An 18,576-nucleotide genomic window follows, 5' to 3' on the forward strand; every position below is an offset into this window, starting at 1 on the left:
TCTTTATTTTCATAATTGAAACTAAGCAAGTGTATTTCAATAGAAATATAGTAACAAAAGGGTTCAGTTAATAGATTTGTTGATTTGATTTATATATACAGAATTTCTTATTAGTTTCTAATTAAGCATCCAACATTGTAGTGTAGGCGTTTTGGTTTAGCTATGAGCTTGTTAATATGGCCATCCCTCCTGATATTGTTGAGACTTAGTTTTTCTAGTGAGGGGAGTTGTGGAAAAAATAATTTTCAACTATCATTGTTTCTGCTTTGTTGGGTTTTTGTTTGTTATTTACAGCTTATGAATCTGAGATGACTTAGTTAAAAATTGTTATAGATGTTTGTTAAAACATCTACAGTGTCATTTTATTGTAAAAACAACTGCATTTTATCCCCTCATTGTAACTTGATTTCCAAAAGTCATTTCTTGTGTATATACATACATACACATATATATATATACATACTGTCATAAATGATGTCAGCTGTTCTTTCACTCTCTCGACAAATTTTTTTTCTCACATACACACTCCAAAACATTTTTTGGTCCTTTATCCCCCTTTTCTTCCCCCTCCCAACTCTGCTTTTGGTCTGTCTTTCTGAATGTGTATGTATTTTCTGTATCTATAAACTTATTTGTATGCTGTATTATGCAAAATTCATTACAGATTTTGAGTTATTTTTTTTTCCATTTGAAATTATATTTTATGATTTTTATTACTTTGTGGAGAAAAACACTTTCAAATTTTTGTGTATTGTGATGGGATTTGTTTTTCAGGTTTTTTTTAAAAAAACAAACAAGCATATTATAAATATTTTTTTTTAAATTATTGTAAATGTGTTTGAAATCAAACTTACAACTGTTTCACAAATTTTTGTAATTTACATCCCCTTCCCTTGTATACTTCAATGACACTTTTTACCACTTGTTTTACAGAAAAAAAAATGTTATATGTAGCTAGCAAACTACCTCTTTTCGCCAAATTACTTAGCTCTATAGATTTACAATCAAACTGTTTCTATTCCAATATGTGGCATTACAGTTTTCAAAATCTTGCATACTGTGGTCTCATTGTAAGACTCCATAGTCCATTGCAATTATAATTGCTTTTATCAGTTTTAAACTGTGAAGACTTAGTCTTTCCTGAATAACCATGTTCCCAACTGGTTCATATGTCAATTCTTTAACAAATACTTTTGTTCGTCAATTTTTTCTTTTTTTATTACTTCTAAGCAAAAGCATAGAATGATTATGCTCTTGGAGATGCTTATTGCATATACATTGGAGATGATTTAGTTCTTATCTGTATATGATGTTCATTGATTATCAGTAGGCTGTAGTGTTTCAGCAGTGAGGGTGGGGGAAAGAGGACAGATTTTTCTGTTTTTTGTCTTGTGTTCACAACTTGATGTCCTTTGTAATAGCGTTCTAAATAGTTCAGACCAAAAATATTTGAGACCAACATTTTGCATGTATCAGAATAGCATTTTATGGCAATGAATGTCAATTGACATCTATTGCCATAAGCTTAATGTTTAGTCAGTAAATTGTGTGTTTGAAGTGTAGCAGACATACAGAAAGGCTTTATGACTAAACCAGTTGATTAATAAATTGGCCCTAGTTTTATACAAATGAGAAGGCATCAGTTCATTGGAAAGTTTCCAGCCATCATGATGTATCATGACTTTGATTTTGCAGAGTTCTACGGTTTGGCCTTCTCCTTCAATAACATTAGGGACAGGAAAAGGTTTTGTGAAAAATGAGTTGCCAACACATTCGAATAAATCCAATGTCTTTTCTCACAATGTCTCAAATCAGGATCATCTTCGACCTGACAACAAAATTGATGATAAAGCGGATAAGTTTAAATATGTAAGTAAATATTTGCTATCAGTAAGTTAGGCCTTAATGCACCTTTTTTTTTTTTTTTTATTATATCACACAGCTCATGAAAATCTAGTTAGTATCTATTTAAAAAGTATACCTAACTGTAGGGAGTTTACCCATTCCAATGATCTATGTAAATAGGATCTTTAAAAAAAAAATTGTGATGCTGTATTTTAGAATGAAAAAAGGAAGAAAAATTTTTTTATTTGGCAGTTGTGCCTGGGAATATGAAAATGAGTTTCATTGGATGTAAATGCACTAGACTGACAATGCACCAAAATGTAACTTAATGTTTTGGAAATCTCATGTAATGAACAGATGGCTGTCATTTTTAGTAACCATTAAATATTATATATGAATCTTTCCCCATTTTAACTTATCATTTGGGGTGAATTTAATAGTTTCTTAGTGTTGCTTTAGCAAGAAATTTTAAATCATTTAGTAATATTTTACTAACTCAATACAAGTTACTTTTACTTCTGGACTTAGTTGAAATTTAATAATTTTGTCAATATTCTCTGTGAACCACCACTGGTGCTATAATCGCCTGTGCAACCTTTAAAAATTAAACTGACCTGGCAGTTTAGTTTGCAATTAATATTTCCATTAGTTAAAAATTGTTTTTATTCAACATTTGCAATAAAAACTTGAGATTCTGTTTGGAATCTATGCTGAAGATTGACTCTGTTAAAGCGAAAATATATTTATTTATTGTCCCAACCTCTCACCTTCTCTCTAAGATACTTTTATAGCTTTAAGGACCTGCAGCTAAAACTTTGGAAATAAATATTTTCGTTGTATTGAGTTTTACTAATCTATAGATTCTCCATTTTGCTTGTTAATGGTATTTCTAGCCATCAACAATTAAGTGATTTAGTTGTACTTTTTGGCAAAAATACCTTTCAAATACACATTGTCAATTTGATATTGGAAAAAAAGTATGTGGAAATTAATCAAAATCTATCTAATGGAGATCTATGGCACTGTTCTACTGCACTAACTGATGGCACCAGTGGTGGAAGTTCTAACTTCATTATTAGTCTTAAAATTAATCTTTTTAACCCCTCAGGAAAAAGACGCCCAACAGGATGGCCATGTAAATACCCAGCGATTGGCCTGCATTGATAAAGTTCATGATGCTTCACGTCATCCAAAGCATCATAAGGATGATAGGCTTATCACTTCACACCAAAACAAAACATATGATGGACATCTCAAAGTAATAGATCATCGCAGTGAAATGAAGTCTGATCCTTCTCAAGGCTATTCACCACATCCTGAAAACCTTTCCCCCCATCAACGTGCTGGTTTGATTCAGCAAGTCAAACAAGAACCAAACTTCAGTCTCTATGGCTACCAGCCTTATCAACATTCTTACATTAGCAGTGACCAGCTTAGTCTACGTGGGCTAACAGATAAAAATACTTCCAGAAATGAACGATCTCATGAGCCAGCATTACAACCAGACTCCACAGTGAAAAGGAAAGATTTGTCAGTTCCACCACCACTAATTAAAGATGGCAAACCACACAATAGCGTTATTGTTGAAAATAAATGTCGAGACGGTGCCAAGTCTGTGAGTCCTCATAATTCTTTATATGGTAGTCCTGCTGCTCAATCTTCAAAATCAATATCACCCACATCACTTTCATATTCAGATCGAATACCAGATCGAACTATGACATTTTCAACATCAGCACCATCTGTGTCCTATGGTTCTCCTCATATAAATTCTCAGTCACCTCGCCAGGCACCATCTGCACATTCTTCATTATCTGCTTTTCTTATCTCTGAGAAATCTCGTTCTCAGAGTCCTTTACAAGTTGCAAGTCCTCAGCAGTTGTCTGCTGCTGTAATGCAACAGCCTATTGACTATCGAAAGACTCCTCCTAGTAATAGTAGTCGGAATATTTCAACCACAAGTCATAATGTGCAAGCTAGCAATACTAGTCCTCAGTGTAGTAGTAATAGTGGTCAACATTTATCTAATTCTCCATACAGTAATAGCAATTCATTACAAAATTGCAACCCACGATCAATAACGGTCATTTCACCTCACATTTCCCAGAATGCTATAACTCTAGCGCATTCATATATGGTTCCCAGTCACTCTGTAGTTGCCAGCAGTAGAGAATCAACTGTTCATGTAGTGTCCCATTCACATGCCACTCAGATGGCATCAAAAACATATCCACCTGTTGTATCTTCCCAGCACACGAATGTCTACACTTCTAGTAATACACCTGTAAGTATCAAACGCAAACCTGTGAGGGAAAATAACAATAGGAAAAAGATTAAACCAGCTCCTACAGCTAAAATAGCTCCAACACCAGTCACTGTTCCTGTAACAACTCCTCAAATCCTCTTTAATCCATCTCCATACACCACATCAAACAGTAGCATTACCACATTTCATCCTACTGTATCCATTCCAGCCAGTGTTTCTGTTCCCACGTCTGGCTCAAGTTTGCTCTCCTCTGCAACTCGGGCGTCAGGTTACATGGACAGTTTTCGCTCCTTTGTTGAAAACACTGTCCAGAATGCATTTTATCAGGAGACAGCTGACATGCCCTCCACCCAAAATCTACAGTCGAGAATTATAGAAACTGAAAAGCAAGTGCCATCAGCTGCAATTGCAATTCCATCACCTGTTCCCTCACAACGAAATAAAGATGTAACATCATCAGTCCCTCCATCTTTACGTCCACCTCTCCCACCTCCACATGTTTCCTCTCCCTTAACCAACTCATCAGTAGCTTCACCAGGAAAGGGCAGCAGTACTACCTCGATCACCATTACTACGTCTGCCGTTGGTACGGAATCCACCAGTCGAGTAGTGAATGGTTTAATAGACACAGACAGTGATACGCTAAGTGCACCCAGCCCTCCACCACCACCACCTAAACCAGATACTTGTGCATCACCTGGACGATCAGCAAATCATCCAAAACTTAAGAAGGCATGGCTCCAGCGGCATTCAGATGAAGACAAAGTGAAAGAAAGCAAACCATTAAAGGAGGAAGCTGGTTCTGAAATGGGTGACGTTCTAAAGACTTGCTATGTCAACTGTTCCTATATTTCTCCGAGCAAAGGGGGAAGCAAGTCCCCTATTACTTCAATTAGGCTGGCTAATGGTACCATCAAAGACCTTGCTAAAGACAGTGATGAGTCGACCAGTTCTGCTTCTGAAACTGATGTACAGGTAAGATTTTAAGTAGTGTGTTTATCTCCACAAAGTTGCTTGTATCTAATCTGTGTTCACTGCTTTCCTTTTTCCCTCACAGGCTTTTTATTAAAAATGAAAATATAAATAACACTTTCTTTTCAGTATCCAGTCAGTATCTTGCACACACACATACACACACACCTTTAAATATTTTACCCCTACCCTTCCCAGTCATAAGCAATAATATAAAAAAAAAAGTTTAGCATTTTCTCCCTGTAAATAAACTTTTTTTACATGTATCCCTGCTAGACTGTATAAGAATTTACATTTTCTTTCAGACTCATTGCTTTGAAATTACAGCTAATCTATGGATTTTTGTATTTCAAAAACTCAATGTTTTATTAGCACCTATTATTTGTTAGATCCTATTGCAAACAGTTCAAAACCAACTTACACAGACTGTTTTAAAAATTATAATTTAAAATTTTGTTTTCTTTAGCATGAAGATGATTGTTCTACCGGTTCAAAACGTCACCAACACACGTACAGCCAAATTGATGCCAAAAGAATAAAAACTGAAGTTGATTCCAAAAGTGTATGCCAAGAGAGTATTTACAGCACTAAAAAGAAAAATGCTCTGGGGAAAGTAAAGTTGGAAGGTCAAACATCAAAGGTTAGTGTTACAAGAAAAGACATCTTTGTTTCGCTTTCTCTCTTTTGCTAAAAATGTGTGCACATAGGCATAACTGTACAGTTGAGAAGTTCATTTTCCAATTAAGCGGTTTGGGGTTGAGTCCCACTGTATGAAGACTGTCTTGTGTATGTCTGCGTATATGTAAACATTCTGCACTTCTCGGGAAAGGCTGTGAGGTATAAATTGAAGTTTGTAATTCCTTTTCAAATAACTCATCAGCTATGTTCTCAAAGACATTGAGTAAAGAAAATCTTTTACTTGAAAAGCATACAGTTAAGTGATGTTCAGCTGTTGAAAAAATACCTCTATATTTGTCTTACCAATGTAGGAATATAAAAAAAATTATATAGATAATAAATTCAAGTCAAGGGCTTTCTGAAATTATATTTAATAAGCTTGGAATTTGGGGATTAAGAATAACTAGGAAGTCGTTAAAAGAATAACTCCCTGCTTCCTCCAAAATCAAATTTTGTTAAGATGACAAACAGCAAGATGCTGACAAGTGATTTAAAACCATCTTTGCTGGACGAGGATTGAAATGAGAAAAATGCTGTGAAGGTACACTTATTATATGAATGCAAATTCTACTTTGTTGGGGAGGTGCAAAAAATGTTACTGAAAGTTTGTTTTTTTGTACAGTGTGTGCTGAAGTAAGGAATGAATAGTTTTTTTCTTTTGTATAAAGGAATGAGAGTATTTAATTTCCTGTTGACTAGAATATTCTCTCTTTTGTTTCCTCTTCCTGTCCTGGAACTTAGTGGTTCTCTGTTGTCATTCATTCTCCACATTCACTAACCTCCAACAATGTGTTCTCCTTTATTCTTCTGTCACATTACATCTCTCTTTTGCTAACTGCCTCTCTTCTGTGACTCTCCTCTGAATGCACATATATTCTCCAAACATTTTCTTGTTTCCTGTTCTTGCTTTGTAACCTTTCTGGTTGCCTTGTAATTTTCATGTGCTGCCTCTTTTGTCACCATACACACCACCTTCTGTCTTTATCTGAACTTCATTTCCTCATCAATCCTCTTTCCAACATAAGCCTCTCCCCCACTATATTTCAAATATCTTGCTGTTCCTCTAGTAAACTCTGATTCAGTTACTTCAGCCACATCATTCCTCTACTGTGAACAACTTCTCTCTTAGTCAATCTCACTGTCACTTTTCAACTCCCACGTCTTCAGCTTTGATAGGTATTTTGTCTGTCTAGTTTTGTTTACTCTCAAACTAGACAGCTAAATGTTGTGTAACAGTTTTCTCTGGTAGTACCTTTATTTTCTAAAGGTTTTCTCTGTATATCATCCTGTTGTTTGAAGCTGTAATTTGGTAGGTGATTGAATGAAATCTTAAACCTTTAATACAAACTTCCAATCTTAGTGATGTAAATTAAAAATGTTCATGTTTAATTTGTTTCAGCAATCAGTTTAATAAATTATTTCATTATACTCATTATTTCTTAAAATTAATTGAAGTGAAGAGAATGTATTTCAACTTGAATGTGATAACAAAAGGTTTAAATATGATTTAATGTAATTTGTAATCTGTTAAGACATTTACATTCATTAAAGTATCTATTTATTTTGCTCTTTACTAAATATATTATATTAATTGAACCAAGCTTAATTATAAAGATTAAGAAATGTAGTGATAATTTACTTCTATATTTTTAGATTTCTTCCTCCTGTAATTTGAATTTGGTTATTTTACAAGCCACATCTTTTATTTCGGTTCTATCAATTTGTATGTCTGATTTATAATGTGCATTTGTGTCGTTTTTTTAGACTTCAGATGCTTCAGACTGTAGCAATGCTGAAGATAGTGGAGAAAATTATATGGATTCTGATGTGAAGGATGAAGCCAGTGATTCTGGAAGTTGTTCTCCCAGAGATTCTGATATTGGCTTCAAAGAGAAAAGAAGGAACAGACGATATAAAGATTTTGATGAAGAAAATATCTGTAAGGATTTTACTACTACTTGTTCTGTTTTGTTCTTTTTCTCTTTTGATTTCTTTGTGAATGTGTGACTAATTATAAACTTTCTAATTAAGGTGTAAATGCTGGCAGGCAAACTCCTTCAAAAACATCAGTAGCTGTACTAAAACGAACTGGGGAACCTTTTCTGCAAGATGGACCATGTCGTGAAGTAACTCCCAAATTGATGAAATGTCGAGAATGCCGTCTCACTCCTACACAGCGGAGTAAGAAGCTTCCCAACATATTTTGTCGATTTTATGAGTTCAGAAAGTGAGTATGACTTCTTAATCATTCTTAGTTTAAATTTAGAGGGCTATTTAAACCAGCCATGTCTGGTCCAAATATTCTCCATTTTATGTTCATATTGGCCAGGTGCAGTTTCTCACATCTACCTTACAATCTATCTATATTATATTAAAAATGAACTTGCTTGCTTGCAATGTTACACAGCCAACTGGTGCAAAATGGGAAAATAAATGTGAATACAAACAATAAAATAAGTTTTGTATAAATTGACAACTGGTTTTTGAGATATTGGGGGTTTTGGTGGTGTAAATACCCAAAACAGTGCATAATGGGGAAAAATACTCTGAAAATAACTTAACCTTGAAAGGGAAGAAACTAACCAAACAATATTTTAATCATTTAGAAAAATCTAAGTTGTTTGTACTGTAAGTAGTATTCATATTTGAACTTTCTTTAAACAGACAATATTTTAATCTTTTTAAAAATTATTTTCAAGTGAATACCATTACAAAAGAAATTACTTTTAAAATACAGTAAATATTTTGTGAAATAATTTTTTGCCATGGGTTTTTTTCGAGTGCATTCTACATATCTTACCTCCAAAGATTTGGCTGCTTCTGGAACTGTCCAATAAGCAACAGTAGTTAAATTGGAGTTGATCGATATTCCAAATGGCCTTGTTGTCAATAATTTTAAAAATTTGACTAAAATTTATCTACATCTAGTGTAAACATTTGTTCCAGTAAGAAAAAATAAACAGCCCATTTGCAAGTGTGTGGGGGAAAAAAGTATCCACCATATTATTTATCTTTTGGTTGGCACTGTCTTGAATTTTGTGATACATTGTAATGGGTAGATAAGTTTTTCATGTAAAAAGTTAAAACTAAATTCTTTTTTTTTTTTCTCCATTAATTTTAATTTTGCAGATTGCGTTACAGTCAGAAAGGTTTTCTTATGATTGCTGGGTTTTCTGAGCTCTCTGATGCCTATGCTAACGACATCAAGTCATGGGAACCTAACCTACCAGGTATGTTATTGAAATATATTGGTGATTTGATTTGAGATTATTAATAATTTTGCATATTAGTCGTATGTGTCTGTGTGTATGCATGACTAAATTTTTATAGTTAGCATATTTCTCTTGACATACACTGGTTTTGTTTCATCATCATCATCGTTTAACGTCCGTTCTCCATGCTAGCATGGGTTGGACGGTTCGACCGGGGATCTGGGAAGCCAGAAGGCTGCACTGGGCTCCGGTCTTATCTGGCAAAGTTTCTACAGCTGTAAGTTTTAACCCTTAAGAATTCAGATTTCTCTTTTTTAATCTCACTGATTTCAATTATGTGATTATTTTTAGAATGTAGAGTGTAGTGGGTGCTTTTTATGTGCCACCTGCACTGGTGCCAGGCGAGCCTGGCATCGGCCACGGTCGGATTGGTGCATTTTTCAGTTTAAGAATAATGAATAATTTAGTATAATTTTATGAAATCGTGCCTAGGATACAAATTAATGTGAAATTTTGATGCAAGGTTTTGATTTAGCTTACATTAAAACAAGAAGTGTGTATCCAGGAGTCGAGGGCATTACCAGGCGAGTTGGTCTGGAGAGTTTATACAGCTTAGTCTTTATTCTATTTTGATTTTGAATTGATTCAACTTTTGTAATGTGAACTGGGTTAGCAGAAATTGCCCCCACCTGGGTTGAATAGATGAGTAATTCAATATCTTTTGTGATGCTACTTTTAGTTTAAGGGTCCTCTTTGTTCAATTAGCTGGACCACTGAGCTAATAAAGCTATAATTCAGTAGTAGGTAGTTGGATCAAGCTAGTATACTTGTCAAAACTTGTACCAATTTACATGCATTTATTTTGTACATATATTTAACCCTTTAGCATTTAAACAGGCCACATCCAGCCAAAATAATCTACCTGTTTTATCTTTAAACTGGCCAGATCTGACCTCTCTCACTTACCTTACAATATTATTCTAAAAATAATCACATAATTGAAATCAGTGAGATTAAAAAGGAGAAATCTGAATTCTTAAGGGTTGAAACTTACAGTTTATTCCCTCAACTATCTACAAGCTTTTGGGTTCTTTTTCTTTGTAATGCAATGTACCAGTGTGAAGGTGCATAGCCTAGTGGTTAGGCTGTTGCATTTATTACCACTAGTTCGTGGGTTTGATTCCCAGACCAAGGAACCTGTTGCTTTAGTACCCCCTTTAGATCAGGGTGGTATGTTAGCTTACTTACCAAGCCAGCAGTATGGCATCTTTCAAAGGCTAAGACAATGCAAAGTACGTTGTGACCAGTGATGTGTAATATCTGATAGTCTGGTCAGTCACATGACCACAAATGTACTAAATTATTTTCAGTTTAGCTTGTTCCCCAAAACTTTTTTCTTGCCAAAATCTCATTGTTGTTGGTAAATTCGTGAATGATGTCAGAATTTTTTTTTTTTTCCTTCTAATTTTTAATATTCTAGTGAAATCTCCTGAAATTGATGCCAGCATTGCAAAATACATCCTCAGTAAAGTCGGAGATAAATTCTGTGAACTAGTGGAGCATGAAAAAGAAGCTAGATCTTGGGCTGGCAAAGACGGTAAGTTTTTAATATTTCATTTATCATCATCATCATCGTTTAACGTCCGTTCTCCATGGTAGCATGGGTTGGACGGTTCGACCGGGGATCTGGGAAGCCAGAAGGCTGCACCAGGCTCCAGTCTCATCTGGCAATGTTTCTACAGCTGGATGCCCTTCCTAACGCCAACCACTCCGTGAGTGTAGTGGGTGCTTTTTACGTGCCACCTGCACAGGTGCCAGGCGAGGCTGGCCACGGTCGGATTGGTGTATTATATGTGCCACCGGCACGGAAGCCAGTCGAGGCGGCGCTGGCATCGGCCACGAGTCGGATAGTGCTTTTTACGTACCACCAGACCAGGGATCCTGGCTGGTTCAATTCAATTATCTGTAAGATAATTTTGTTTCTTTTGAAATATGATTTTTTTTAATCAGAGCATAAACGTATATTTTCTATAATAGGCAGTTCATTCAAAAAGATTAACCATGTATGGACCTTTCTCTTTTCCCATTCCAGCCAAAGTTGCATGGAAACGAGCTGTAACTGGAGTACGTGAAATGTGTGATGTATGTGACACAACTCTATTCAATATACACTGGGTTTGCCATAAATGTGGCTTTGTTACTTGTTTGGACTGCTATAAGAGCCGAAAGCAGCTGGTAGACGATGATGCAGCTGAAGAGAAGAAAAGTATGTTAGGTTCTTTCTTTTTTTGTAAACTTATATAAAAATTTGTTGGAAATAGTGAAATTTGTGCTGAAGGTTAAATGTTACATCTGGTTTAATTTTCTTCAGCTAAACTGCCACCTGAACATGAGTGGCTGACCTGTAGTGCTAACAGACAACCTCATGAACCAGAGAAATTAATGCTGACTCAGATCATCCCTTCCAATGGTTAGTGTTGTTTAGTCTGTTTTTTTGCTCCCTCTCTCTCCTGAATATAAATAATGCTTAACAGTAGAAGTATTTTCCTTTATAAAGTTGTAACAATTGGTCCTCTCTTTTTTTGTTTATAGCTCTTTGGGATCTTGGACAACGTATTCATGAAATAAGGAAGAAATGGAGTATAAAATCCAATTGTACTTGTGAAAGTAATTTATCCAAAAATGGTGTGAATCAGGTATGTTTGTTTGCGTTTATTTGAGTTCTTTATTGTTATCTAGTCTAGAAGTTGGTTTGTTTGATGACAATCTAATTCGTTTTCAAATTTCATAATTCAGGAAGAAAATCAAGAAACTGAGAACCACGTTTCCTCTGACAATACCAAGATACCAAATGGCACAGAAGATAACTGCAACAGTAATAAGAACAAGAAGATACGAACCTCCCAACCCGAAAAGCTCTCCAACTATAATCCTGATGCCAACTCTCCACTATGTCTTCTAGCAGATGTTGCTATGAATTCTGAAAACAGTCGAGATCGCACTGATCCACTGCTGAATAAGAAAGAGGCTGAAGAGAAAAAGTCTAATACTCAAGAGCCCCTGTCACCAAATACTGGTGGTTCTGATAAAAAGACCCCTGGATGCTCCACTTTGAGAGAACTCTTAACAAAAACAGCTGGCAAAGTAAAGGCAGGAGCTGACAGTAAAAAATCTTCTAAACCAAAGACTGTTAGAGACACTCTTGAAGATATTATTCAATCTGTAGTTGGAAAAGCTTTTCCTAAAGAGAATGAAACTGTACCAATGATGAAATTGATGCATTATATACCTCGCATGGGCCCACGAATAATAGCTCGTGAAATTCCAATATTAAAACATACTTTAACAGAGACCAGTGTGCTCTATCCAGATGTTCCTCACTCTTGGCTTTGTGATGGGCGCTTGCTTCGCTTGCATGAACCAAAACACAAGAATAACCTCCCCATTTTTCAAGAACAGTGGAAACAGGGCTCTGTGAGTTACTTTTGATTTTCTTTAGATTTGTGTTGAATTTTTTTACTTTTAGCCATTTACATGGGAATTCAAAAAACAATTTTTTCTTGTCTTCACTTTTTTTAGCCTGTTCTTGTTTCTGGTGTGCAAAGGTACTTAAAGTCCAAAATTTGGAAACCTGAAAGCTTCTGTGAACAATTTGGTCATGTAGATAATGACTTAGTGAACTGTCGTACTGGAGATGTGTGGATTGGACACTCAATGAAAGTATTTTGGGATGGTTTTGAATATATAAGAAGTAAGTAGTGTTACTCAACATATTTCATTAATAAAATAAATGCCTGATATATATATATAATATATATATATATATATATATTTGTTTTTTAAACATTTGGTGATTCTTTAATATCCATCTGTTTTTCAGAACGTCTGAGGGATAAAAATAATGATCCAATGCTTTTAAAACTAAAAGATTGGCCTCCGAGTGATGATTTCAGTGATATCCTTCCTCAGAGATTTTTAGACTTGATGCAGGCACTTCCCCTTCCAGATTATACAAATCGTGTAGGAATATTGAATTTAGCTTCCCGCCTTCCAGATTTTCTGGTTAAACCAGATCTGGGACCAAAAATGTACAATGCTTACGGTAAATATCATTTATATATATATATTTGGGTTACAGTAAAAGAGTAGTATCATAAGTACGTATTTTGTATTTATTTCTTTATTTATTCTTATTTGCTGTTTCTTTCAGGTTCTGCTAGTTTTCCATCAGAGGGAACGACTAACTTACATTTGGATGTGTCTGATGCTGTAAATGTAATGGTCCATGTTGGGATCCCTGACGACGGACCTAATGGACGACAAGATCATGTTGATGGTAAGTTCATCATCATCATCATCCTTTAACATCTTTCTCATGCTGGCATGGGTTGGTTTGACCAGAGTTGTCAAGCAGAAAAGCTGCATCAAATTCCAGTCCAATTTGGCCTGGTTTCTACAACCAGATGCTTTTCCTGATCCCAACTACTTTACAGTGTGGGTTGGGTACCTTTAATATGGCACTGGCATGTTTTTTATTAACCAGTTGAAACTGTCAAATATTGATCTCCTGTTTTTGTTTCATTTTCAAATATATATTTTTAGCTAAGTACATTATCTTTTTCTTTCCAGCTGCCCTTAAAGCTATTGATGAGGCAGACTGTGATATTATTACCAAGAGACGGGTAAGAGAAGTCAATGAAATCCCAGGCGCTCTGTGGCATATTTATTGTGCTGAAGAAGCTGACAAAATTAGAGACTTGCTAAATAAGGTAAATTAAGGGTTCACCACTTTTTTTTTTTTTTTTACTCAGTTGCCTACAACATATAGTAGTGTGGTCTGATTTTATAAATTTGATGGGTCTTTTTACCTTTTGCTTTTAGGTTGGGAAAGAAAATGGACAGCTGATAGAACCTGATCATGATCCAATTCACGATCAAAGCTGGTATCTGGATGCTGATCTGCGGGACCGTCTTAACAAAGAATATGGTGTACATGGTTACACCATTGTACAATGTCTGGGTGATGCTGTGTTCATTCCAGCAGGAGCACCTCATCAGGTTAGTGTGTTACAATAACTAAAGCACCAAAAAAAATTAATACTTTTAGTTTACAGTATGATTTGTCATTCACTTGCACAATTTCATTTTGTTTTGTTTTTTCAGGTACGGAATTTACACAGTTGTATCAAAGTGGCAGAAGACTTTGTCTCCCCAGAACATTTGAATCACTGTTTCCGCATGACTCAGGAATTCCGTCATTTGTCAGATTCTCACAGTAACCATGAAGATAAACTTCAGGTAATTTTCCCTTGAAGATTTTTAGATTTAGCTAGAATATAATCCTCCTAAAATCTAGTTGCAGAATAGTTAGCGTTTTTAACTTGGAGAATTCTTTACTATAAAATTAGGAGGGACGGGTGTGGCTGTCCAAGAAGTTTGCTTCCTAAAAATGTCATCATAATGCAAATGATGTCCTTCATTTCCAATATTCTGTGAAAAGATGTGTAGCCATGGGGAAATATTAACCTTGCTTAGAAATCTGTGAAAAGATGTGTAGCCATGGGGAAATATTAACCTTGCTTAGAAATGAATGAGGGTTGACAACAAAAGGCATCTGGCCATAGAAAGTCCGTTTGAAATTTTGCCTGACCCATGCAAGCATGGAAAAGTAGATGATAATGTTTTATGAGTAGAACAGTAAAAATTCACTCTCAATGTTAGTTAAATATGATGCAGTGTAAATTTTCATGCAAGTTGGAAGAACTGCTTAATTTTGAAAAGATAAATATTTAAACAATTTATGATGTTGCCTATCTCTGAAATTGTAAAATTGCTTTTGGTTTCTTTTCAGGTCAAGAATATCATTTACCATGCTGTGAAAGATGCCATTGCTGTCCTCAGTGATAAACCTGTGGAATGAAATCCTCTTAAGTAGAGCTGTATACATCTTGCTACTTGTTTCTGGCTGGTTTTGTAAACAATGACCAAGACTGGCTGGACAGAAAAACTCTGATAAACCTGCCAGCCAGCCATACCAAGTGACATCCCACCTACACTGCCAAAGTCACTCCTGGCACCTTTTTTTTTTTATCTGTTATTGCATTGTTATTAAAAGCCGTCTTTGTCCTTGTCAATCCTGCTAACTCTACTACATCCTACTTTGTGTTGTCAACTTAATGGTTGCAAGAAGTCTTTCAATTTTGAATTTGGATCCCTGGACAAAACATCAAGTTGCATGCTTTGCATAAATTGTGATACCTCTACATTCATGCAGCTACTGATATTTCACAAATATTTGATTTCCTAACAGCAAAACTAGAAATTAATCAAGGATGAGGCCAGATGGTGTGCAAGATAATAAAGCAAAAATTGGATTTTATCTTCTTTTTTTTTTTTTTTTTTCTCCTGAAAATTCATTTCCTGGCTGTGGAAACGTAAGAAGTTAAGCATCATTGAGTGTATCGAATTATTTTTGCCAATGTCAAAACTGTAGAGGACCTTGGAGCAGTTACCTATTGTCAGCTATGTTTGATACAACAGGCACTCAAGAATGGCAGTGCTTGTGCTGGCCACACTTTCTGCGATCTCATCTTCATGGCATTGAAGGAAAATTCATTGAACTACTATCCACCCTCTTGATTATTTACCAAAGATAACCTCTATTTCTTTCAAAGTCATCTGATCTCTAGTAATATAATTTACTGAGGGTTTATTTACCATTTTAATCTAACAAAATAAATGAATTCCTTACATTCAGTGATATTGGTTGGCTGTGCTTAAAAAGTCCATCACAGCCCTGTGTGAGCAGCCAGAGTTGACAGTTGTAAATTGACATGCACTCTTATCAGACATTTCAACAGAAAATATCTGTTAACTGTCTCAATCATTACGACCTATGCCACCATCATAAAACAAAAAAAAAATAATAATAATTAAAAATATATAATTAAAAACCCAAACCTTTGTAAAAGTTGTTTAGAGCATGATGGGGCCGTTCATTCATCACCCCTAGCTGTCTGTCATTTATTTCATTGTCATTAATAAAACTGGTTGTTACTATTGATTCCAGTTCCTTTTTGTGTTGCCATCATTGTGATGAGGGCAGCATTTCACATAATGAAGCAGGGAAAAATTTGGGGCAGGGAAAGTAAACTGCTTATCTTTGTTTTTTTTCCCTTGATACTCTCATTGGTTGTATTCTATCAGATCCTCTTTGAAGGCAACACTTGAACTCGGACTGCTTTCATGTTTGGTCAGTGCAGGTCAGTAGTGCATTAGACCCATTGAGTAATGTCCTCATTGTTACACCCACACCCCTCCAGACACATACTGCCACATGAACTAGGCACATTTTCACCTAACAAAAAACTACATTGAACTTTTCCTCTTTTTGATTCATTGTTTTGACAGCAACCAAGAAGGATGGCCGGTATTCTAGCCTTTTGTAAAACTATAGAAATATTTTTATATCAAATGTCGCATATGTCACAGTGTTCAAGTGACTGAAATGTTATCACATATGGCTAGAATCCTAGAAAGAACTTGTTCAACCATTCTTAAAAATAAATTCACTGATTTAAAAGTTTGTGTTAAATTTTTACTTTCTTTGTACATTTCCCCTGTTAGAAGCTGCAATTTCTTGTAATTAAACATTGGTGTCTCTATACACCAGCCACTTTGAATAACAATGGGCTGTTTATTCAAAATCTGAACTGTTCTTTTTTCTCCTATCTTCAAAGATGAAATAGGATCCCGTCCCTCTAAAAAGTTGTTCTATGCCAATATGTATTACATGGTTTTGAATTGTAGAATTTTTATAGAAATTTTTAAAGCAGGGTTTTAGTCTAAAGTGTGGTGTTCATTAATTTGTATCTACAAACATAGCATAATGCCACAATTTAAGCAGTATGCCACTGTACCTCAATTTTTCTCCGTTTACATTTTTAATTCCTATGCAACTAGCATTACCTAACAGTCCTACACTTTTGATTGTGTCAAATAATGCTTTAAGGTTTAAGTTGGATAAAGTACAATAAGCCTATGGTTAAAATATTGATCTCTTCAGAAAGTTCAGCTTTTGTGTTGCTTACATATTGTTTATATACTTTTTTTCTTCCATGAGTAAGGTCTTTGGTATAATTATCTTTTACCATTCTTCAGTGTTGCACTTGTGGATATATTTTAATTGGTGGCACTATTATCTGTCATCCAATTTCAGTAAGTTGGGAATCTGTGTCACACGAGCAGTACCAAAACTGCCACCACCCATATTTAGGTAAAAACTTGCATTGAAATGATCAGTCATAAAACAGGGCCAAGGTAACAAACTACATTCATAGTTGTATTTGTCTGAGCAAATCTGATTGGCTTTTGGTAATTAAAAACCTCTCAGTCACACTTGAAGCTGACAAAGTAATAACAAAAGCAAAACTATTTTAAGTAATGTAATTAAATCAGGTTTATATTTTTCTCAGCACAGACACATCATCCAGGTTCTTATTTCACTTGCAACTTGCCCCTGATTGTAAGAACTTCCTCAACCCCTGCTCTTAGCAGTTAGATTAATAAGCCAGATATAGCAATCAAATCGCCATCAAATTTTACATTTTCATTAAAAAGAATTATGCATTGTATAATAACAACCATGTGTCTGGAATTAATAATTTGTTCATCATAACAAAAATGGGTCTAAATAGCCTAACCTTTTCAATAGTCATCAGCTGAAAGATTTTAGAACCCACCCAAAGGTCTTAACAAATTGATTCTCTTAAGCTAAAAACCCGGTCCCTTCTCTGCCCATGTCTTTTTTTTTTTGGTGTTCAAATTGGACATTTGCCACATTGATCTGGGATGACCTGCAAAGATCACTGACACTTTCCAGGACTATATTTTTTATAAAATTTGCTTATGGTTTTTTTTTTATTTATTCACTTTTTGGAAGGGTCTGTGACCTGTATATTTTACCAAATCTGAGATTGATCTGTTACTTAAAACCATCACAAATCAACAGCTATCAGAGAGTAAGGGTAAAATCAAGAAGGGCTGAATGGGATATGATGGAATACAATGAGTGATGAGTGCCTCAACACAAGTGGTGAGCCAGTCTAGTCTCTTAAGGGTGTATTTAAATAATGGGCAGAATGGAATTTGCATGTGCAGATAGCACTTTTGAGTCGTGTGTATAACCTGGACAGCAGACTAGGTAGATACGATAGGCCATTCTAGAAAAATAAGCGAGCAGTGCATCTGGACCAGAGCTTTGTGTTTGACTTCGTGCCAAACATCCAAGTGGCCTCTCCTCAAATGTTTGTGTAACATGTAGGGGTGATATTTTATTACATTGTGGATCGTAACAACCTGAGGTTTACTAATAAGTTGTTTTATATTTTTAACTTCCGAACAGCAAAACCTGATATGTGTGTTCGTAAAGAGGACAACTATGAGTTGTGGAGGGACATGCCTGAAAGTGGTTTCATTTTTGCCTTTAACTCGATAAACAGAGTTATTAGTGTTTAACTTCGTAAATACACCAAATTTGAAAAATTTAAATAAACTTTGAAATTTCCACAGCTGCAACCAAAGCATGTAACCAAAAAATGTAAT

At 35.1% G+C, this 18,576-nt stretch overlaps 1 protein-coding gene across 7 annotated transcripts in view; it reads left to right on the forward strand.

Annotated features, from left to right (window-relative positions):
• Positions 1 to 16,555, forward strand: part of LOC115219521 (probable JmjC domain-containing histone demethylation protein 2C) — a 321,052-nt gene extending 304,497 nt beyond the window's left edge. For 3 of the 7 annotated variants that reach the window (XM_029789698.2, XM_036509011.1, XM_036509012.1), the window contains 18 exons: positions 1,696 to 1,869; positions 2,954 to 5,086; positions 5,550 to 5,723; positions 7,526 to 7,700; positions 7,793 to 7,988; positions 8,891 to 8,991; positions 10,454 to 10,570; positions 11,066 to 11,239; positions 11,345 to 11,443; positions 11,566 to 11,669; positions 11,770 to 12,447; positions 12,553 to 12,724; positions 12,854 to 13,075; positions 13,184 to 13,309; positions 13,603 to 13,742; positions 13,855 to 14,031; positions 14,137 to 14,271; positions 14,825 to 16,555. In XM_029789698.2, the coding sequence (XP_029645558.1) occupies positions 1,696 to 1,869; positions 2,954 to 5,086; positions 5,550 to 5,723; positions 7,526 to 7,700; positions 7,793 to 7,988; positions 8,891 to 8,991; positions 10,454 to 10,570; positions 11,066 to 11,239; positions 11,345 to 11,443; positions 11,566 to 11,669; positions 11,770 to 12,447; positions 12,553 to 12,724; positions 12,854 to 13,075; positions 13,184 to 13,309; positions 13,603 to 13,742; positions 13,855 to 14,031; positions 14,137 to 14,271; positions 14,825 to 14,893 (5,166 nt within the window). In that variant the 3' untranslated portion in view covers positions 14,894 to 16,555. Of the gene's footprint in view, positions 1 to 1,695; positions 1,870 to 2,953; positions 5,087 to 5,549; positions 5,724 to 7,525; positions 7,701 to 7,792; positions 7,989 to 8,890; positions 8,992 to 10,453; positions 10,571 to 11,065; positions 11,240 to 11,341; positions 11,444 to 11,565; positions 11,670 to 11,769; positions 12,448 to 12,552; positions 12,725 to 12,853; positions 13,076 to 13,183; positions 13,310 to 13,602; positions 13,743 to 13,854; positions 14,032 to 14,136; positions 14,272 to 14,824 lie in introns of all 7 variants that reach the window. The other 4 variants (XM_036509010.1, XM_029789699.2, XM_029789700.2 and 1 more) reach the window with 4 other exon arrangements.
• Positions 16,556 to 18,576: the final 2,021 nt, after the last annotated feature.

Source organism: Octopus sinensis, linkage group LG14 (assembly GCF_006345805.1).
Source record: "Octopus sinensis linkage group LG14, ASM634580v1, whole genome shotgun sequence".
NCBI lineage: Eukaryota > Metazoa > Mollusca > Cephalopoda > Octopoda > Octopodidae > Octopus > Octopus sinensis.